The following is a 22340-nucleotide window of genomic DNA, read 5'->3' as shown; positions in this document are numbered from 1 at the left end:
CTGAGATTTTGGAGTTACAGTTGCTGCTGACACACACAATCCTACACTTTCAAACTGTAAGAAGGTGTACTATAACATCTCTGGATGGGTAACATGAAAAAACAGAAAGCACAAGTGAGGTGTCCAGTGTAGTATCGGCAACTTAATGAAAGTATGACCAATAAATGTATTTGTTGAACAGTGAGGCAATGGGCAATCCCTGATATAAAAAGAAGAGGTCATCTGAACATTGAACGAGGACTCATCAGTAGAGTAGAAACAAAGAGAGTAGCTGAAAGGTGAAGAGATATTACCCAATAAAAATCCTTTTAGATTTGAGGAAAAGAAAACAATGGATAAATGCCTTACAAAAATGCGAGGAAAAAAGCCACAAAATGTGGAAAAAAAATTTTAAAATAAGGGATCTACCAAAGAAGGATGACCCTAATGAGAGCTAATGCTTGATACATCTCAGTTTATTTCTGTGTTATCTTTGACTACAGAAAATGACAATAATAAGCTATATAACTAAAATGGTTAGTGTTCAGAGTTGGAAAATAATTTGCATAGGTCAAGGAATAAGCCTATCTGTCTCAATAAAACAGTCATAGAAATGGTAATCAGATGTTTATGTAACATCTTAAAGACAGCTAAGAAATCCACAAGATAGATCCATCTTGTGGAAGTCACTGGATTACTCTGCTATCCCTCAGAAACATATGAACATCATTTGAGTCTTATGCAAAGTTATTATACCAGTTAATATATATGCAATGACAGACTAAGTAGTTTGAAATAACTGTAAGCATTGCATAATTTCCTCTTGGTAATAGACTGCGTGAGGAGAAATATAGTAGAATGAGCGAGGGGAGTATCGGAGACGTAACCTTTCTGATGACATTTTCCTGCTGTCCAATCTGCAATGAGAAATGCAGGCCAAAATGAGTGACCTCCAGACCTCTGTAAAGTCAGTGGGATTGAAAATCAACACCAAGATACTTAAGACAGTGAAAATCAATATGTAGTGAAGAACACTAATAATAATTTCTGAGAGTGACCTAAAACTGTTTACCATTTCAGGAACTCGAGCAGAATAGTAAGCGTATCTGAGAGTAAACATAGAAGTACTAGAACGATACGTACGAAAATGAGATGTGCCATTGTAACCCTGATGCTGATCAGCAGATGCAGCAGCCTTGTCCTGCAGACCAATTCCTATGAATTAACTTGTGTCAAGGCTTTCCAGGCATATCTAAACATAATGTGGAGACTTATCAAAACATGCTGTTTGGAATCTTTATGAACAGCTGCCATAGAAGAATCTATAATACCTGACACGCAGAAAAATACTTGCACTATGAGCTGTGTAGAAGGACATGTCAGATGCCAACATGACTAGAATTAAATGGAATGAAAAGAGAGATGTCTAATAGGGAGGCAATATATAAATAACATTGGCAAGCATTTGGCTGGAATGCTTAAGGTGAGATGAGTTGGAGTAGACCAAAGATTTTTTCAGAATGCACAGCCAGTGACAAGATTAAGATCTGTCAGAATGATGTAGGAAGAACTGGGAGCTACTGGACAAGACTGTCTGAAATGTGAGGCAGTAGTGAAGGTCCTGTGTTTCTGATGGAATAACAAGGTTTAGTAAATGAACTGTCAGTATGAGAGTGCTTCAGTTTTAGGAGGGGGGAAAGCACTCTTCTTGAAGAAGAAATGATGACTTCAGGACTCCAAAGGTTCACAGAGCTTGTGCAGCGTGCTGCTTCCCTGCTCATTGCCCCTAACTCCACAAAGTTGCCGTCTTCTGTCTGACAGCTTTCCCAAGTGTTCCAGTAACAGGAATTGCCTACTCAATCTGCTTTTTGTAGGGTCACAGTTTCAGCACTGGTTTTCTGTCACAATTTGACTGCTGAGCCATTTTTCCTTATACTTGTGCGTGAGTATGGCAGAGAATAGAAGAGAACTGGAGGTGAATTCTGATGAAAATTACTTTCTGCACAGTCTTGGATTTCAGCTCAACTGTTTTTGCAGCTCTTTCTCATGTTGGTAACTTATCTGTCACTCCTGCTGATGGAAAGTGCAGAAGAACATCTGACCTGAGCATGTTTTGTCTCTTTCACCCTATTTTGGAGGGGAACAAGTGTGAAGCTATATCTCCTTATATAGTTGAGGTGAAACTGTTTGGATTATGTCAGTTGTTGGTTTGTTGCAGAAGATATGCTTGCCCAGAAGGGCAGTCTGTGAAATGTGAGACTTCATCTTTTCATTCATGTGTTTGGGAGATAGTGGGTTTGAGTGAGGATATCAGTTATCGTAAGGAATGGGGCAGTCAGCTGCAAACACCGTGCTTCCCTCATGCATGTGGGTTTTCTTTTCTTTTTTTTTTTTTTTTCCCTTTTCCTTGGCACTGTTCGTTTCAGTAGAAAATCCCCCCATGAAGCGGAAGAAGGGCCCAGCCCCTAAGATGCTGGGAAATGAAGTGTGCAGCGTGTGTGGGGACAAGGCCTCTGGCTTCCACTACAACGTGCTGAGCTGTGAAGGCTGCAAGGGCTTCTTCCGCCGCAGTGTCATCAAGGGTGCACAGTACGTCTGCAAGAATGGCGGCAAGTGTGAGATGGACATGTACATGCGTCGCAAGTGTCAGGAGTGCCGGCTGCGCAAGTGCCAGGAGGCGGGCATGCGGGAGCAGTGTGAGTGCAGGAAATGGTGCCGGCGGGAGCACTGTGGTGCTGGGACAGGAGGCATGTGGAGGTGGGCTGGGGGCTGATGGGTGTAAGGAAGGGGGCAGTGTGAGTGCTTGGAGGTCACATGTGAGCCATGCAGGCTGCATGCTGGAATGTGTGGGAAGTCACTGAGAGCTTAGCAGGGATCATGTGGAGAGATGAGGCTGTTAGTGGAACAACACTGGTGTGCTGAGATCCCCAGCCCTGCTATATTCCTACAGCGCGCTATTTTGTAAGAACTCGTGCAATATGGCATCAGAGGAAAGACTCGCAACTAAGATTTACGCATTCTTCGGTATACTGTCAACTGTGTAAGTAAACTCAGGCTTCTGTCTGTCTTGTGATCAGGGCTGCAAGGTTGGTCACTGTGCTCCTTGAACAACAGGCACTTTCCTTTGCCTTGTACTGTGAGCTTGTGACAGAGGTCAAAGGGCAGCACCACAGTACTGCAGCTGTGTTTGTGCAGACCTGATCTCATTGCTCCCTTTAGTGAACTCTATTTTTCTCACACAAGCCATAAGGCTGCTGTTTCAGCATTCAACAATGTTCCTGCTCACATATCAGGAACAGCCCTCCTCTGCCAAGGCATCCGGATTTCATCCTGTTGCTGGCCAAGGCTGACCAAATGGATGCTTGGTTGATGTTAAATCTGTGTGAAGTCTCCTTTTATGACATCCAGAACAGTGAGGAACAGAGGGTATTTCAGAAACATGTTATAAAAATACTTATGCAAAAAGTAAGTCCTAGTAAGCTGCACCAAGGAAACATGCTGTTCATTTTTTTTCAACATGAAACATGGCACACCTAACATATGTATTCAGTATCTTTGTCACACTGGTTCGGATCAGCGTTACATATGTTGTCTTTGCCCTGTTTCTCCCTGCTCCTGAGGGCTACAAAACAGACATACTTGAAAAGCTGCGTAGCAAGGCTACCTGTCCACCTTGCTACTGTTCTGTTGCAGGTAGATACTAGAGAGCCTCAGTGTGTTTCTGTGTTTACTCATTGTCTTATGTTGAAGACAGCTCAGGAAAATTAGTCCAAAAGGAGTCCTTGGTTTCTATTGCCAGCTGCTTGGCAATTCTTGTTGACACTGTAATCCCCCCTGCAAATTTTCCTTGTTAATCTTGACAGAAACTGGGGGCTTTTTCCTCCAGCTGTTTCACTTGGAAGGTCATTCCAGAACTTCCCTCTATTGATTGTTGGAAACATTCCTCTAATTCCCAGGCTGAAGTTATTCATGGCTAGTTTGTTGTTCTTAAGCCAGTGTGAACCGTGAGGTAAAATAGTTCTTTCATGGCAAACCGAGTAACTTAGATTGCTCTGAATTTAGCATGGTATAGAAGCTTGCACATAGGCAGTTTTCAAGATTCAGTAATATCTGGTAACTTGTTACTCGGCTATAAATTCTTTGTGCTTCTGAGTCCCAAGATGAGAGACTGTAATAACTTGGATTGATTACTTACCTTCTTAAACTAACACTGTGACTAGCGTTCTCTAATCTTACAGATCCCCCTTAATTTGGTAATTGTATTGAATGTCTTTGCTGTTAGAACTGTAATTTTTGTGCATGTGTGTACCTGTGCACGCTTCCTCCCTGTTGGAAGTCGGGGATAAAGATTACTCGCAACTTGAATGTGCTATGTTCTTCATCTTTCCCTCCAATCCCATGGACTGTCCATTTCAGAATGCTCTCTCACAGTAGTTCTCCATTTCTTGTCTTAATTTTTAACATGATTATTTTGAGAGGTGCAAGTATATACTTGTTCAATTTTGGGGCCTGCCTTCCTGTGTAGCCAGCCATGTTTCCTTGTTACCTGTGCATAAAAAATAGCCAAAGAATCTTTCAGCACTTTTAAAATCTTGTTTGCAAAGTCCAGCTTTATTTTTTTTTAATCTTTGCTCCTGAAGAGATGTTATTTTTTTCCAGTCAGTCCCTTTTCTCCTTTTTTGTTCTGTCCTGGTTTTGTGGGGATAAAATTTATAGAATCAATTTTCTGTTACATTTTGTTTCAGTTGGTGGCCAGCTGTGGGTATGGTGATCAAAGCCATTAGCAGTTAAATCCAGGGCAGCTGACCCAGGCTGGCCCACAGCTGTATTCTGTAACATTAATGTCATGTTCACTATAAATGGGAAAGCTTGCTGGGGATGGAGGGGGCTCTTTGCTCTACTTTCTTCTTCCCTCCCTCTTTCTCCTTCTCTCTTCTCAACAATTGCTGTCCCTGGAGGGACTTGCCACCACTCTGTGGGCTAAGTATAATTTGTGTCTTTTGTATTAGCATCGATATTGGTTTCCTTATTTTATTAAATCTGTTTAAATTTTAACCCACGAGTCTCCCTCCTTTTCCCAATTCCGTTTCTCAATTTGGGAGGGGATGTTGGGTGATAGAACAACTGCTTATTGTTTAGCCCTGGGTGTGGGCTAAACAAAGACATTCTTTCATCACTAACTCACAAGATGATTCTCTTCAAGGTAATCCTTGAATCCAGGTATGTCTGGTAGTTTCCATTTTTTTGGATGCAGCTTGCAGATAGTTTTTGCAGCTTTGACTTAAAGAAACAACAAGCCTCCTCTACATTCAAATCAGTGAATTCTTTAGTTGACTTAGTTATAGGCTGTTAACAGGTTTTTGTATTTAAATTAGCTAATGAGCAGTTGGTCCAATAAGATTTTTCACAACACATGCCTCCAAGTTATTTTATTCCTTACAGTGTTACATCTAAATGGCATATCCTTTGACTTCACAACTGAACAAGACTTCTAGCCCTACTCCTAAGGGACTTGTGGTCCTAAGTACATTTTGTACAAAACTATTCTTTCATTATTCATCCTGTGGTATGTTACTGCTCTACAGTCTGCTGCAGATGGGCTGTATAGAAAATGGTCCTTTCAGTCTCAAACTCCATCCAGTACTGACTCTGACCTCTCAAGAGGAAGATGAAATGACACAAGCTGTTAATTTAGCAATATCGGAAAAAGACACAACAGCAGGATAATATAAAATACAATGGACACACCATGGCATGTAAAGAGAGCACCTGTTGGAATCTTATGACATTTTTGGGAATTGCTCAATAGGGAAAGTCACTGTTGTCTTTCTGAGATCTGCAGGGCATCATGAAGGGAGCTTCTGTCTTTTGTCAACACTTTGCATGACAGTATGATTAAAAGAAAGGCAATGGAACAACTTAAAGTGGGGAAAAGAGGGAGATAAATTATAAGCATCACTGCTTGCTCTCTGTGTTTTGTACACTCTGATACACCAGATGCAGGCAGCTGTGATCTCTGCCTTCCCATCCATAGCATGTTACCCTGTGTTTAGTGTGGTTTCCAGCATGCTCCTTTGTCATGATTGATCTGTCTGGCTATTCCTGCTTTAGATGTTCTGTCTGAAGAACAGATCCGACTGAAGAAACTGAAGAAGCAGGAAGACGATCAGGCTCGGACAGTCGTGGTGCGTCCAGACCCTCCAAATCCGCCAAGCCCTTCCCACAAACTGACGGATGAACAACTGAGCATGATAAAAAAGCTTGTGGCCGCTCAGCAGCAGTGCAACCAGCGCTCATTCACAGACAGGCTCAAAGTGACGGTAAAAACTCTACCAGTGTACCCAAAATAAGAAATAGTGAAGTTTGGGGAGTCGGCGTTTGGCATAAATTATTTGGGAGAACAGAGGTACTTAGGCATTGCATCTGTGGGCTAAAGTTCTGTAAAGAATAGCAAAGGATGTCCAATGTGTCTCATTTTGTTTCTCTGTTCACTTCATCTTCTCATCTTTCTGCCCCGGATCCATCTTTCATGTATATACGCTGTCTCTTCCCATTCCCACAGCCGTGGCCCCAAGTTCCTGACCCTAACAACCGTGAAGCGAGGCAGCAGCGTTTTGCTCACTTTACAGAACTTGCAATTATCTCTGTGCAAGAGATTGTGGACTTTGCCAAGCAACTACCTGGCTTCCTGGAGCTCACCAGGGAAGATCAGATCGCTTTATTGAAGACATCTACCATAGAGGTGAGAGTTTGGCTCCACCACAATACATAGTAGCAGAGATGAAAGAATTTGGAGTACCCACCTGGCGAACTGGTTCCATCCCTTTTTTGGAATGGCAGGCTGAAGGACCTCAGCTATGGAACCATTACTGCAGTGCTAGGCTATGCTGGCAAAAGGCCATGGAGGAGAGCGAGGCAAGAGCCTTGGTAGTGGTAAGCAGGTGTTTCCCCCTTCCCAGAAGCAGACACCGCAAAGGATGCAGCAGAATTTACCTTGGAATTTTTAAGCACCCTGAGAGAAACTGCTTGGAGGGTGTGTGTGTGTTTGTGGCATTTTTGTTGGTTTGGTTTTTTTTTGTTTGTTGTTTGGTTGTTTTATTTTTTTTCAGAGATGCTCTAACACTCAGCAAATTATCAATGTTGTAACGTTCTTTCCTGTTTGCAAATCAAGTATATCTGTTTCTGGTTTCAGGTGATGTTGTTGGAGACATCTCGGCGCTACAATCCAGAGATCGAGAGCATCACCTTTCTTAAGGACCTGAGCTATAATCGAGATGACTTCGCCAAAGCAGGTCGTGCATTAGACAGGTGTTTCCTCCTTCCCTGTGTCTTGTGTTCTTTCATTGTTTCCTTTTTAATGTGGGCTGCTGGAAATAGTATGTGGGGCCTTAAACCTCTCACCTGACTTCAGCTTTAGAACAGGACCAGACCAATAGCCCCACAAACCTTTTTTTGCTTTTAACATGTCATACTAGCTCAGTTCATGTCTTTTTTTTAGATGTGAACTTGCTTTGGAAAACTTGGACTCCTACAGTATGAAAATCTTTCTGTAAGGGTGCACCTAGGGCTAGCAGCTGGTGTGAACTTCCTTGCTGGTAGAGATCTGATGTGGACATGTGGTCTTAGAGCTGTATCAAATCACAGCAAATCAAAACCCAGCCTTCTCTCCTTTGCAAGTACTTCACTTGCTAATCTGGATGCATGCTTTGAGTGATGACATTAGTGTGATTACATTTCAGTTGATATGAAGTCTATACTGTTCACTGAAGATCCCTGCAGAGTGCTTTAGACGTGTCATCAGCTCAATATATGATGGTCTGTGGTGATGTGATTTCTGAAGGCTTTTTTTCCAGGAGCAATGAGTGTCTGTAATTGCAGGTGAAGTAACAGGAAGTGTGTATCTTCAGTATTTCTGAAAACAAGACTTTGGCTGTTCTTTTTTGATTCCTCGGGTAGCTATTTATACTTGAGATGACTTTTATATACAGCTTTCCTCTTCGATGTTATTCCTGGTAGCCTTTTCTTCAGATTATTAGGAAGGCAAAAAGCGGGTAGCCAGAAAGATTCTCTCCATCTTGTTCATCCTTCTCTGATGCAGTTGTACTGCAGAAAATTAGAAACTTGGATGCTGTTTTGGGGGAAAGGCCTAAAGTTTTCAGTATGATTGTATAGCACATAGCCATAGCACAGAGACCTGATTTGACAGTGGCCTCTGTATGTTATGACAAGAAATATCAATGCATTTCTGTCTGACTGCATTTATCAAGAGGTGATTGGAAGCCTAAGTCAGGCTCTGCCTCAACTCTCTTGAGCTTTCTGAGCTAAAGAAAGTGGCATAGTTCAGACTTCTTGGAACTATGTATTTTCAGCTCAGATGGACTTCAGATGAACTTGGAGCATGGGATTAAAGCTTTCTTTGAAAGCAAGAGGGCTGCTGGGTTTGAAGGAGGTGATGGTGTGAGAGTGCAAAGCGTTGATGTTGTACTTCTGACTTTTTGACAGACTTAACTGGTAGCTGATGTCGTGTTCCTTTAGCTGTTGCCTAGTAATGTGCTGTGGGGCATTTAAGGCTCTAAGAAAACACAGAAATAGCATGACTTTACAGTTAGAGCCCGACTCCTCAGTCGCTGTTGTTGGTGCTCACCGGTAGTGGTGGGAGGTAAAGGGAGGTTTCAGCCACGCTTGGAACATGAAGTAAGAGTTTTTGCCTGCCTGCCTGTCTTCCCCACTCCCTGGTGTGCTGCGATGGGTTTTTGGCAGCTTATTCTGTGAGAGGGAGGGAGAGAGAGAGGAGAGAATTGTCGTTGCCTCACCTTGTTCTGTTCTGTTTGTTGCAGGTCTGCAGGTTGAGTTCATTAACCCCATCTTTGAGTTCTCAAAGGGAATGAATGAGTTACAGCTCAACGATGCTGAATATGCACTTTTAATAGCCATCAACATTTTCTCTGCAGGTAAAAAGCTAGGGAGATCTGAAGAGCTGCAAAGAAAGGAGAGTTTCCTTAGGTCACAAGCTGAAGAGGAGTAATAGAGGGTGTATAGGGTCTAGTGATAAAGGGAGCGTGTTACTACTTCTGCTTAGGGTATTCATTATATTCTGAATTTTCTAGTGCCACCTCCAGAGGAAATCAGATTCCCCACTGCTGGAAAAGCGTATAGAAAAATCAGCCAATGTTTATCTTCCTCATGTAGAAATTGCTATTTTACTGTCCTCTTAATGTACTTGGCACTTCACCGGTGTGACGTGGGTCATGTGGCATGAGTGACATCTAGTGCTCGAGTAAAGGCACTCCAGATGTGAGGCCAGTATTGCTCTGGGCCAGGACAGGGCTTTGCAAAGAAGCCTCTACTCTGTACTTCTGTTTTCTGTCTTGTGACCTGAAAGATGATTTTTTTTTTTTTTTTTTTCTCCATTGTTCCTGTCTTCTAACTGGCTCAGCTGCTGGAGAGACTTTCCCATTCCCTTCTGAATGGGCAGCTTCTCATCTTTACTGGGACAGGAACATCAGACCACACTTAGTGCTGTTTGGTCTCTCTAACCTCCCACCTCTATAGGAGTCAGATCGGACTCCCCATGTGCAGTAGACATGACTGAGAAAGAACAGTTACAGAAAACTAACATAGCTGCTGCAGTCATGGAGAACTCTCCCAGCTGTGCTGGGTGAATGCTAGATGAGGTTTTGGGGAGAGACCATACTAAGGGATTGGGGTTAGGTAGGGATGTCAAATTCAGTGAAGCTGGCTGTGGTCACCAGCTTACTTCTAACCTGCTTTTTGGTAGACCGACCGAATGTGCAGGACCAGTCCCTGGTGGAGAGGCTGCAGCACACCTATGTGGAAGCCCTTCATTCTTACATTTGCATCAACAGACCAAATGTAAGTCCCTGGCCAGAACATCTCCGATGATGGTGCAAACTGATTTTGTGTTTATGCAGGCACAGTTCCTGCAGTAGTGTCTGTAACAGGTCTCTTGCTGCCTGTACTGTCATGCTCTTCCCTTCTGTGGCTGTTTGGTAGCCACTGTAAATGTGGGATTTGTGAGCTGTCAGAGCCTGCTGTCCTGTATCATGTTTTATAGTTCAGCTAGTGTGGAGAGTCTTGAGTTTTGGGACATGGTGTAGTATTTGTGTTCCTCCACACTGCTGCCTCCTGGAGAATGCTGGGTTTAGAGGAAGTTAGGATTGTTGTTACAATGCATCATCTGGTGTGGTAAAGTTTTAGTATGAATTTACTAACAGCTGTCTATTTGTCTGACTCTGCAGGACCGCCTGATGTTTCCACGCATGTTAATGAAGCTGGTCAGTCTTCGGACACTAAGTAGTGTCCACTCCGAACAGGTGTTTGCCCTTCGGCTGCAGGACAAGAAACTCCCTCCCCTGCTCTCAGAAATCTGGGATGTGCATGAGTGACTGCATGCTCCCAGGGCACTGACATGCTGATGTAATGCCATCTCCCAGCCTTTGCTAACGAGAAGCCAGCCTCCCCTCTGCAAAGCACTGAACTCTGGGCTAGGCAGTGATGAGCCTGGGGTTTCAATGATGTCATGAGACTATGCAGGAGGCAGCTGGGGTAGATCAGATGGGGGGGTTGGTTTCAATGTAGTGCCCGTACCCCAAAGGAATAACATGGAACATCTGAAAACGGTAGAAATGAAGACCTTCCCCCCACACACATACACCTCTTTCTTCAGAGTCTTTCTCTTCTCTAAGCATGTCCCGAGGGCTTGCCCATTGATCCTCTCCTCTCTTGTTGATTATGAAAATGAATTTGCAGGAACTTGCCAAACCCTCTCTATTGAGAGTAACCCAGCTCAAAAGGCTTCTGCAGGGTCCCCACTGTACCTGGATCTGAGGAGCTCAGGGAAGTCAATGTGGATGTTCTAGGGGTTTCACTGGGTTTCCTGTAAATAAAATCTCTTGTATGTGCTGCCCTTTACAAGGATTCCAAGAGAAGTAGTTGTTATTTCTTGATTATGAGACTTCATCTCTAGAGCTGCCCTTTCATTCTGGCCCTCCTTTGGAAAAAGGATTCCTCTGATGTGTAGTGCCCTTTGTCCAATAGGGAGGCCCTCTGGGTAGGGAACACTTGTACATCAGAAAGATGTCAGGCAGAAAGTAGTGGATTTTTTTAATGTAATACATTGCAGTTTTATCTCATGGTGGTTCTCAGCCAGTTCATTTTACCTTTGATTTGCTAACAGCTGGAAAACTTTAGTTCAAAACAAATCAGGACATAGATTTTTGTCTTTAGGGGTGAAATAGAAGAAAGGTGGGAAGGACTGGTACCTAGGCAAGGTAGGTGTGCTGGAAGGATCTCAAAAACTTCCAAGAATTTGGATCATGTGGTATGTATTCCAAGGTGGGTGTGAAGATGTATTGACCAAGGAGAGAGGACACACTGCATTTAGTGAAATATGTGGGCATTGCGTAAGCTATGGGCTGCACAACTCTCAGATCATGGGCTGCAGGAATATTGGGTGTAACCAGATCCACTTGCATCTTCTTCCTTTTGCCAAAGCCTTTCCAAGGTACTTGCTCAAGGTTTTAGTGATGGTCATGGGATATGGAGGTCCCTCCTGTATGAGGAGTGTCAGCTGCTTTAGAAGGACACTTGGGTCTTGTATCCTTTCTTCACTTTGGGCACTGAGAGATCCACACTGGATTTATGCCCCAAGTTCTTAAGTATCCATATCCATAAGTATTTTAGGCTCTACAGCAATATTTTGTCTGACAGAAGAGAAATACACTTGTAAAACATGTTCCTTATTTTGCAAGAAACAACACTTTATGGCTGATCTCAGAGATGTAACCTTAAGTATCCTGGTAGCTTCGTCTCATGAGTCTTCTCTGTCACAGGGGTCTGTTTTTGCTTGCCCGGTGAGCATCCCGAGAGCCTAGGTTCACATGGCTCGGTTTTTTTTGTTTGTTTTTTGGGTTTATTTTTTTGGCTGTGTATCTGAGCGCTATGCCCATGGTGAGGGTATCGTGTCCATTTTGCACTTGAGGTTGGTCCCCTGCCACTGGCCTTCACTCTGCACCTTTGTAAAGCACTTGTAACAATCTGTAAAATAATCTGTTGTTTTTTATAACTCATTGCAATTGCAAAAATTCTTGTTTAAATCTGTATTTTTAACTAATCTGTTTGAGAAATGTTAATGTTTATATAAAAGAATAAAGCCTAATACAGGATTTTGGCATTCTCTGATGCGCTGTCATTAGACCGGAGGAGGGTAGAATAAGTTCTTGATGTAACAAGCTCAAAGCTGATAGGAAAGTGAGTATATAGTCTGGGGAGAAGCATGAAGTGACGAAAAAGAAATAGCAGTGCAACCCCAGGCAGTTTCTTTGGGCCTCTGCAATGGGATTTTAGCTTGTTATGCACTTTGCTGTGTGCCAGAGCTGGCAAATAGCTGGAAGTGAATTAAGTGCATGTCATAGAGACCGTGAATTATCTGTGCATACCTCACCTTGTACAGCTACAAGCACTTACTTGACTATCCCCTGCCACAATGGGAAAGCAAAGCAATTGTCAGTTCAGCAAGGCTTCACACCACAGGCTATTCTGCTGAACTCTCTGCATTACTCTGAAGTATAAAATTTAAGTTGGAAACTACTAAACCTGAGGAAGAGGGAATAGGAATAGGCTTGTAAGAGAGTGCAGCAGGACATGAGGTGGGGAGTAATGAGCAGAACTCAAGCCAGCCTTGCGTGGATTAGATGGCAGCTGGGCCTTACTCCAAGGATTTACTACAGAATGAAGCTGCCAACAGTCAGAAGAGGCAGTGGTAATGAAGCTGCAGCTTCATTTTTAGCTTTGTTTTTTTAACTTTGATTTTCAAGGTACATCCCATAATGTTGCTGTTGATGGCAGTGGTGAAAACAGTGATTTTCCTTGGCTCTGGCTTCTCCATCCCTTTGCATTGTCATGTAATCAAATATAAGCTCTTTGTTTACATATTCACGTTCTCTTTTTTTTTTTTTCACATTTTCATTTTTTTTAAAGTGCAAATCAGTACAGAATTAGTTTTATAGCAGCTTCCCAGGTTAGCCCAGGGAACTCCAGTAAGCAGGTACGGGGTAAGAACTTTCCTTGAGATCAGTGGCCCTTCGTTACTTTCATATTCACAAAATGCAACCTGGGCTTGAGACTCAGTCCTGCTGCTCTAAGTCTCTGTACCCTATCTGTTTCAAATTAATTTTGCTAACTTGGCCACTGGAGAAATCATGGGGTGCTTGAACTACAGTCTTGGGTGGTGTTTCCTGTTGTACCCTTATATATACATATCTATATGTATAAGGTGTACCCTTATACAGCAGCTGTGTTTTCTCACAATCTATTCAGATCAATAGGGGGAGGAAGAAAAGATGGGTGTAGTTGTAAAATCCCAATTCCTCTACAAGGGGCAGAGTATAGATGTGGAATATCAAATCAAGTGCTTCACCATTTTGCACCCTTTTTTTTTAAACCATTGGGATACTTGCGGTAGTTTTGGGTGTATTTTGGGTTTATTTTAGTAATTTTGGTTTTGTTAATAAATGGATTTGGCTGTGCAGTGTACTGCTTTATAGGAGCTTGGAAGGAATTAAAAAAGCTGTACCTCAACCTCTTAATAACCACATTTTCTTGCAATCTTACGAAGCCAGTAGCAAATCGGCATGTAAGTAGCTCAACACATGCAGGGTGAAAGTACGCAGCGCCATATCTTCTTGCTGTAAGGCAGCATTTCCTCCATGTGGCTCTCGCTTGCCATGCTTGCCTGGAGCCGGGCTCTCGCTTGCCATGCTTGCCTGGAGCCGGGCTTTGGTGTGAGGCTTCACCCTCTGCCTGCCAGGACGAGGTATGAGAGCAGTAATTCGATGCTTCGTGCAGCAGAAATGTTGGAATCACAGAATCCAGGTTATCTTCACCCAGCCTGGGCTGGACGCGGCCTGCTCTGGAGACCTGTGTCCACGCAGCTTTTTCCCCCTCCCTGCCATCTCGCCTCCAGCCTGACGGCTGCCCCTCACCGTCCCCGGGTAACGACTGAGGGTGACGCCGCCGCGGGCCGGGGCAGGAGCGGGCACCGGGGTGGCGGCAGAGGCCGGGCCCGGCCCGGAGCCGCCTCTGAGGCGCCCGTCGGGGCGGCGGGTCCGGTCCGGCCCGGCCGCGGGGCGCGAGCCGCTTCCCCCTCCCTCCCCGCGCGCGCCCGCAGCGCTCTCCGCCGCACCGGGAGCGGCGGCGGGAGGCGGCTGCAGCGCCCCCTGCGGGAGGCTGGTGAGGTGTCTCCCCCCCGCCGCCGCTGCGAGTGGTTCGCTCCTCCCTCCCTGCGGGCGGCGGTGGCGCGTTCCGCGCCTGGCGCTCGGTGCGGAACTGGCCGGGCGGCGCAGAGCGGCCGCGGGGCGGTGGCGGGGTAGCAGGTGAGGGGGGACGGCCCGGCCGGGCGCGGGGGCGTGCATGCACATGTCAAAAGCGGGGAGCCTGCCCTAGCGCCGCTACGCGTGGGTCGGGCAGGGGAGCGCGGAGCCCGGCCGGCCGGCGCTGCCTGAGGTGATCCGGGCAGCTGGCGGTAGGGCCCTCCCCGCCCCTCTGGCTTTGCCGCAGCCAGTCGGCTGGGCGCTGTGGTGATGCTCGGGTACGGCCAGCCCTTCCGCAAGGTCACTGTGGGAGGGGGCAGAGGGGGTGGCCCGCCGCTCCGGGGAGCGGAGCGGGGCTGGCCGAGCTCTGCTCCATCCTCCCGGGGCTCTGGCTCCAGGGGTGTGCGGGGCCGCTCGCCTCGATAGCCCGCTGTGCGGCGCGGCCGCTGCGGGGCTCTGCCGGCAGCCGGCCGGTGGCGGGGCGGTCCGCGGGAGGGAACGAGCAGCAGCCCCCGGGGGGTCGCTTGCGGGTTTCCAGCGGAGCAGGGGAGTGCGGCGCGCCGGGGCTGGCCGGCCTGGAAATGGCGGCGTGGCCGGCCGGGGAGGGGGCTCAGCGGCGGCAGCAGGTGTAGGGGTGCGGGGCCCGGCGCCCTCCTGCACGGCGGGACGCCCGGCGGGCAGGGCCGGGCCCGGGCCTCCCAGCGGCTTTTCCTCGCTCCCCGCCGGGAGGAAGCGCGCAGGACAGTTCGGGCAGGTAAAGGGAGGCGCAGGACGGACTGACCTCCTTTGGGGAGGTGAGGTGTGCAGCTTTGCGAAGGTATCGCTGCAGTAACGTGACTGGAAAGGTGCTTTTACTCCTTGGTTTGTAAACAGCAGATCCTGTTACTCCTCAAGACAATAGAATAGGAAATCCGCTTCATCCTAGGCAATTTCTTATGAAGTAACCTATACATCAAGAGCATTTTCTCCTTAGAAACGGGTGTCACCACCTTGCCCTGTTGCTCACTTTCTATTTTCAGGCGGAGGAGGGTGAGAAAGCTTGGTCTGTGTTACTATTTGTGTGGAGTCATGATAAAGAAGTGCTTAGAGAAATGATAAGCCTTGGAGGAAACTGATTTATTGTCTGGCTTTCTTCTCTCCCTTTTTTTTTGCCGAACTCCTCCATATACCACACTGTTTTCAGACATACACAAAATAACATACGTTATAAATTTGCAGCCCCATGGAGATGGGGTAGAACTGTGAATCTGGCAATACGTTGTGCTTTCTCTGGGCAAGCCAGCCATTTTCTCTACATTCAGAACAACTCTAGGACAGCATTTCTGTTGGTATGCTCTCAAGTGTCCTTGCTGTGCTCTTTGCAGCATCACTTATCTGCAAAAAGGATGTTACTGGTAGACAGAAGTGGGGGAAGATGTATTGTGGTTGTCTTGAGGGTCATGTAACCAAACCAAAGTCATCCAAATATAGGTTCTTTGGGAAGTGTTTCCATTTTTGGACTTTATACTACTTGAACCTTGGGAACTGTTTTGGATGGGCACATAAAGTACTTGCTGTTTTCAGCACTAATGAAAATTGTAATCCTGACGCATCAGAGAGAGTACTTCAGACATCTAACATAGCTAAAACGTAGTTTTTGCAGGATCTAATCTGGCCATCCCCTTGTAGCATGTTATGTAATACTGAACTGATCGATCATTCTAGCTGTAAAATAGTTCTTTTGCTTTACCGTTGTATTGTTAGAAAATGCATAGCTCTTGGGCCTAATTTAATATACGCACTCACTAAGCATCTAACTGTGTGTTTAATAAAGTGCAAAATCATCAGCAAGTCTCTGGAACACTTTTGTTTGGAAAATAATATAGCCATGTCCACACTAAAAGATCTTGCACATGCCTGTCCAGTGGTGCTGCAGTTGTATTGCAAGTCTGGACTTCTGTGCTTTTACCAAATTAACAGCTTTCAAGCTCTAAGCTTCAGAGTCTTACTGCATTAGTTTCCACATCATTACTACTTTTAAAACAGTTCTAGTTTTACTGGATGGGCAAAAAGGAAAATAATGTCCACATTGAAAGAATGTTGTTCATACAAAATGTGTAATATGGCCAAGATGTATTTTGATGATGTATGTATTATGTGCCAAAGCTATGAATGGTGGTGAACCAAAGGCTGTGTAGCAACTGGCAAAAAAATAGTCTTCTAGTTTAAAGTTTTCATGGAAAAACATAAAGTAAATATTCTAGAGGGCAAACTTCTTCAGCCTTGATACCATTCTGTAATTCTTTTGAAAGCAGACAGGGTATCCAGCTTCAATCTGTTTCAGAACGATTTTGGAGACTGAGAAATAAAAGTTTCAAGGGTTTTTAACAGTAAGCCTCACTCACCTAGTCAAAGCAGCTTTTTAGTTTTTAGAGTATCAGGATTGATTGTTCAGTAGAAATGGCAGAGGCATCAGTGCATCGCAAGTCTTACTAAAACACTTTTTCATATAATCTTCCTGTATTAAATTAGTGTTGGCTTTGATTTTATCTGGCTTGGGGTGAGCGGCACAGAGGCTCATCATTTATAGCTTTTTCCCACTCACCTCAAGCCATATCAAATATTCATGTTATGTATAGACAGGATGTACTAGACATACCTCTGGAAAGATGTTAAGTCTGGTCTATTTAATATCTTTTGCAATGAGTCAGTTGAAAAAACAAATATTTATGAAAATTTCTGGTATTAAATTAGCAAGTCACAAGTACTGCTGTGAATCACTTCACAGTTTTTAATTTACAGTGCTTGAGCTAATAGATTTTCTCTGATACTTCTTCCCAGATAACGTTTGTTAGAGAAATTACTTTATTTTTTTGGGAAAAAAATAATGTTTGAGTTTTAGTGCATGAGAGTGGATAACAAATGATTAAAATGTAGTGACTTGGCTGTCATTTCACACTGTAGTGTTTTAACTAGGTGTGTAGTGCCATCATGCTTACAAGATGGAAATTGATACTTTTTTTGTTAAAATCAAGTACAGAATTGAATGTTTCACTTACTTTCCATTAGGAAGGAATAGGAGACAGGCAATGCATGTGTTACAACACAGATTAATTCCTGCAAATGCCCTTTGGCCCTGTTATGCCTGCATTTAAGATACACTGCATTAAATTTCTGGGCAGCCCCTTAGCAGAAAGGCTTTGACGTTGTTATTCAACGCACTAGTAGAGAATACAGAATGCAGCTACTGATTGGGGATTTGCAGCAACAAGGAAAGGATTTAGAAACAAGAATGTAAGAGCTTGATGTGCAAGATTAATATAACTTCCCCAGTTTAAATGATCCCTGTCTATCTCAAGGTATAAATTTTCATGAAGGAAAAGCATGGTCAGTGACCTAACAAGACACGAGGTGAAATAAAAATTAACAACTGAGGCATCAATTAGAAGGGAATGTTTTTTAGTGGGATAATCTGTTAGTCTGTGGAATAATTGTGATATTTCTTTTGATGACGAAAGGGTTTGCTGCTTTTCCTTCTCCACCTCAAAAGCTATGAAAAACTGCTACAACGACCTACTGTTCACTCACTGTAACTGAGCCTGTATAATTCAGCTGGTCTTTGCTCTGTTGTCTGAGCTAGAAAATAATTTTAGAGCGATTCGATTCTCTGTCACTAGAGGCCTTTAAACCTGTCAACCACATGAAAATTACTGTTGATGGTTGAGAAACGTGCTCCTGATTTGTCTCTTGGAACTAGAATAACCAACTGAAACCCTAAACCCAGCAAAACTCTGAAGAAATGACCCATGTACTGTCAGGAGCTCTAAAATCTTTACACCGGAGAACTCCCAGAGGGGGAGGCTGTGCCTTTTGGTGCCCAGAAACCACTGAATTGTGAGAGGTTGTGTTTGCTTTTAATCACTGCTACTAGCAGGACCCTTGCAGTAATTTAAAGGTAAGAAGCGCTGCTCACATATGCCTAAATTACTTATGCTGAGGCAGTTCTCATGCTGTGTTCCTAGGCATTGTGGTTAAATGAGAGACTGTTGTGTTTCTAGATCGCTGTGAGAAGTAACAGAATCGTAGAATCTTAGAACTGTTTTGTTTGGAAAAGACCTTTAAGATCGAGTCTAACCATTAACCTAAGACTACCAAGTCCACCACTAAACCATATCCCTAAGCACCACATCTACTCATTTTAAATCCCTCCAGGGATGGTGACTCAACCACTGCCCCGGGCAGCCTGTTCCAATGCTTGACAACCCTTTCAGTGAAGAATTTTTTCCTGATATCCAATCTAAACCTTCCATGGTGCAACTTGAGGCTCTTTCCTCTTGTCCTATCACTTGTTACCTGGGAGAAGAGAGTAACACCTGCCTTGTTACAACCTCCTTTCAGGTAGTTGTAGACAGTGATAAGGTCTCCCTTGAGCCTCCTTTTCTCCAGACTAAATACCCCCAGTTCCCTCAGATCCTCCTCGTAAGACTTTTGCTCTAGACCCTTCACCAGCTTCGTTGCCCTTCTTTGGACTTGCTCCAGCACCTCTATGTCTTTCTTGTAGCAAATGCATCAGTGTAGCAGCAAGAAACAAAGTTTCATGGTTTTCTGTTTCTTCCGCAGCCTTCAATATTTCACAGCAGCGGGGCTGGTCGTCATGTTGCCTTTGATGTATCCTGTGATGTTTGTCAGATCTCTCCTTTTTGTTTTGTTTGTAACTAGTTTCTAAACAATTGTTCTAAATGGTATTTGTGAGAATCAGGAAATTAACCTTTTTTTTTTACACAGGGGACAAAGATACGCAGATTGACAGTAATGTATCTGATGACCTCCAGGAACTGTGTGTTATCTTACGAGAAGAGCAGCCTTTCTTATCTGTTCCTTTTTTTTGTGACGTCTGTGAGTTCAGCACCATGGTTGTGTCCATCTTCCCTTTATATTCTGACTGAATTTCCCACTGTCAACTGTTCGATAGTCTTCTTGCCCATAGCTTTGACACCAGCTTCCCTGGATCTCTGCTTGCCTGGGTATATTGTACTTGCTCTGGAAAGGCCTTTGTGGCAGGAGATGGGGAGTTCTGCCTCTGCCCGTTTGCATCTCATCAGATAGCAGGAGGAGAGGAGGGCTTTTTGTGATAAAGATGATTAAGAATCAAAACAGGTAGTCACCAAAATTGCTTCATCCACGAACACTGAGCCACTCTGCTGCCATGTCTGTTTCTACTTGAGAGCGGTTAAACTGTGCTCTGCTGGAGCTATGAGCTGAGCATGCCTGTTCTGTCCTCTAGGCCACCTTGTTTCTCCCTTCTTTCTCTCATTAGTCTTCAGACATATCCAGCAGGTGTTGTGTTTTCCCTCCTTCCTTTGCTGTGGTGACTGCCAATGTCTGGAAGGTCCTCTCAGGACCCCTTGTTCTGTCACTTGCTGGCCGTAACAGTTGCTTGAGGCGGTTCCTATCCCCTCTTTGCTCAGAACTTTCTTCCTCCGATGTTTACATGTGGGTGAGTCTCCCAAACACGGTCTTCTCGGGTCCCAGAGCTCTAGCAGAGAGAAAATGGGCTTTTCTCTTTGACTTCCCTTCAGTTTTGACCAGCTGATACTATGATTTATCACTATGATTTATCACCAAGATTAGTAGTAGGGTTGGTTTGAGAGTAGCAATTTCTGATCTTCCACAGTGTTGATGGAGAGGAAGCTGTGTAGAGGGTAGGAGTAACAAGGCAGGTGGCACACGTGGGAAGACAGCCTCAGTGTTTCTAAGATGAGGCAAAACAGATGTGAGGCTCTGAGTAACAGTTCTGTGGTGCTAACAACAGCCAAATAACTGGATTATTTCAAATATTTCTCTTTATTTTCCAGTTCTCATTATCCTGAGCAATGTTTCAGCATTTCCACATTGGTTGTGTATGTCCCCTTTTTCTGCCTTATAAATGGCTGGAATTTATTGTTGGGATCCCAGTGAGCCTGTCATTTGTCCCTGTGTGTCCCGTCTCCAGATGGTGGTGATGCCATGAGTGATGTCACCTGTTAAATGAGTAGCTGAATAGCTTGAAACCTATGTGAGAGGAGAAGCCACTAGTCATTGCTGCGCTCCTCACTGTTTGCATGTGGTGTGTCTTTTCTACCTGCTGTCCTCTTGTACAAGTCTCCGCTCTGAGCTCCTGGCCTGGAGCTGCTTACTGTGGCTGGGCAGGCGCCATGGCAAGGAAAGCACTGAATAATTTAGCAGTTGCAGCTGCATCCAGCAGTTCTCTCAAATGTCACATGCTTTGTTGTTTTCCTGTTAATTTGTTATGGCTGTATGTTTGCAGTGTTTGGCTTTTAGAAAAAACCTGCTGGTGCCTGCTTTATGGGAACTGTGGCCTCCTTCTCAAATGGGACTGGGCAGAGGGCTGGGAATGGAAGCATCTTGTGGGTGCTGGGGTCTAGGCTGTGCTCAGAAGCAGTGAGAAAATTTCTTAATTTAGAGCTCAAGCCAAAAGCAGTTCTGGTTTGGAAAATGCTGTAGTGGTTGCAGAAGGTGAGGCTAATTCAGTTCAGGGGTGTTGTGTAGGTTTTGGTTTGCCTCCCCTTCCCTGCACCCCCCACCTTGCAAAGTGTATGAATGGCTGACGCTGGAGATTTGAGGATCAGTGAAAAGCTGATGAGGTAGAAAGAGATGAGAAGGCTCTTGTATTTTGTGATGGTGATGTTGCACAAGGAGGGGAAAAAAAGGACAGCCTTGAAAAGCATGAAGGGCAGGGAGCCAAAGCTCCTGTGTAACTGTTCTCTCATGCAAATCTCTGTAGATTATTTTTAAATAAAAGTTGAATTTGAATTCAAACCGTGTAGAGCAGGAGAACCGGCCAGAATTTATGTTCTATGAGAAGATGGTGAGTGGTGCTCTGTGTGCTCTGCACTATGAGGAGCTGCAGGGAGGATGATGAGAGAGGTGTTTCAGGCAGTAAAGGAGAGGAGGAGGGTAAGGTCTTTAACCTAAATTGAAGTGTGTGAAATGAACTGGGGATGAGGCTAAAATCTGTCATCTCCTTGCTATTAGCAAGTAGAGTACTGTGAAAGTGTACGATTCTCCTGCATTAGTTGATGGTTTTCCCCAAGAGTGTAGTAGAATAAAATGGATAACAGGATTTGCATGCCATTCTTTCTCACACGCTTATCTCTCATGGCTCATTCAAGGCCATTCATCTTGATTTTTCTTTTTCTTTTTCTTTTTGTTTTTCTTTTTTTTTTTTTTTTTTTAAACAATTAGTAGATGAATGTCCCAGCTGCATGGTTTTCAAATATCTACTGGTGGGTACAGCTGGGCTTCTGTGGGGCAGGTACTGCTGGGACCACTCCTTTGCATTTGCTGCTGCCTGCGAGTTCCTGTTAGGATTGCACCTTTGCATTGGCACACTTTTGCACGTCCTTTTGCACGTCCTTTTTGCGCAAGACTAAAGCAGCAGCTGCAGCGGATGCCTGTGGAAGCATCCTGTGTGTACCTGGGTAAGCGGATTTTGTCAGCTGCCGTTGGTACTCAGCTTTCCGTGAGCAATAGCGGCTTCTGATATTCGTAGTATTCATGGATATGGAAAACCTCACCGACTGGGAGGCGTTTAACGTGTTGCAGATACTACGCTGTCACATCTGGCTTGGGGGCCCGCAGGTGCCGGGGGGTGTATGTTTCAGCGTTGGCTCCAGGCAGTCCTTGCGCCTGGGTGAAGCTTGTTTGTAGTGTGGGCAGCGCTGGGAGCTTTGGTGGTGGAGCGGAGGGGGCGGAGCGCTGCAGCTGCTCTAAAAATAGACCCGACAGGCTAAGATCTAGGGACTAAAGACTGGGTTGCTATGGAGATTGATCTGAATCAGATTACCTGTGCGTCTGTTTTCACAGCATGTGCACGTGTGGTGACTGTGTGGTCCTGCATGTACAGCAGGCTGCTTTAGCCAAGCATTTGGCTGAAGCAGGGGGGAGAGAGGAGGCAACGCTGAAGGGCCAGCATATGACAAGGATGGGGAAATCTGTCACTGTAGCAACCAAGAACCTGAATCAGTCCAGCCTTTACTCTGTGATGCTGCA

The 22340-nt window shown here is 44.8% G+C and overlaps 2 protein-coding genes across 22 annotated transcripts in view; both read left to right on the top strand.

Annotated features, from left to right (window-relative positions):
- Positions 1 to 12164, top strand: part of NR1H3 (nuclear receptor subfamily 1 group H member 3) — a 31306-nt gene extending 19142 nt beyond the window's left edge. For 6 of the 9 annotated variants that reach the window (XM_068400239.1, XM_068400237.1, XM_068400236.1 and 3 more), the window contains exons 3-10: positions 2406 to 2675; positions 6091 to 6299; positions 6542 to 6721; positions 6820 to 6912; positions 7172 to 7271; positions 8817 to 8930; positions 9758 to 9852; positions 10239 to 12164. In XM_068400239.1, the coding sequence (XP_068256340.1) occupies positions 2406 to 2675; positions 6091 to 6299; positions 6542 to 6721; positions 6820 to 6912; positions 7172 to 7271; positions 8817 to 8930; positions 9758 to 9852; positions 10239 to 10385 (1208 nt within the window). In that variant the 3' untranslated portion in view covers positions 10386 to 12164. The remainder of the gene's footprint in view (positions 1 to 2405; positions 2676 to 6090; positions 6300 to 6541; positions 6722 to 6819; positions 6913 to 7171; positions 7272 to 8816; positions 8931 to 9757; positions 9853 to 10238) is intronic. The other 3 variants (XM_068400240.1, XM_068400242.1, XM_068400241.1) reach the window with 3 other exon arrangements.
- Positions 12165 to 14340: 2176 nt separating this feature from the next.
- The window catches only part of MADD (MAP kinase activating death domain), a 77746-nt gene continuing 69746 nt past the window's right edge, over positions 14341 to 22340 (top strand). For all 13 annotated transcript variants that reach the window (XM_068400232.1, XM_068400229.1, XM_068400226.1 and 10 more), the window contains exon 1: positions 14341 to 14372. The gene's annotated coding sequence lies outside the window, so the exon portion shown is untranslated. The remainder of the gene's footprint in view (positions 14373 to 22340) is intronic.

Source organism: Nyctibius grandis, chromosome 4 (assembly GCF_013368605.1).
Source record: "Nyctibius grandis isolate bNycGra1 chromosome 4, bNycGra1.pri, whole genome shotgun sequence".
NCBI lineage: Eukaryota > Metazoa > Chordata > Aves > Nyctibiiformes > Nyctibiidae > Nyctibius > Nyctibius grandis.
This window is presented reverse-complemented; position numbering and strand designations above follow the sequence as displayed.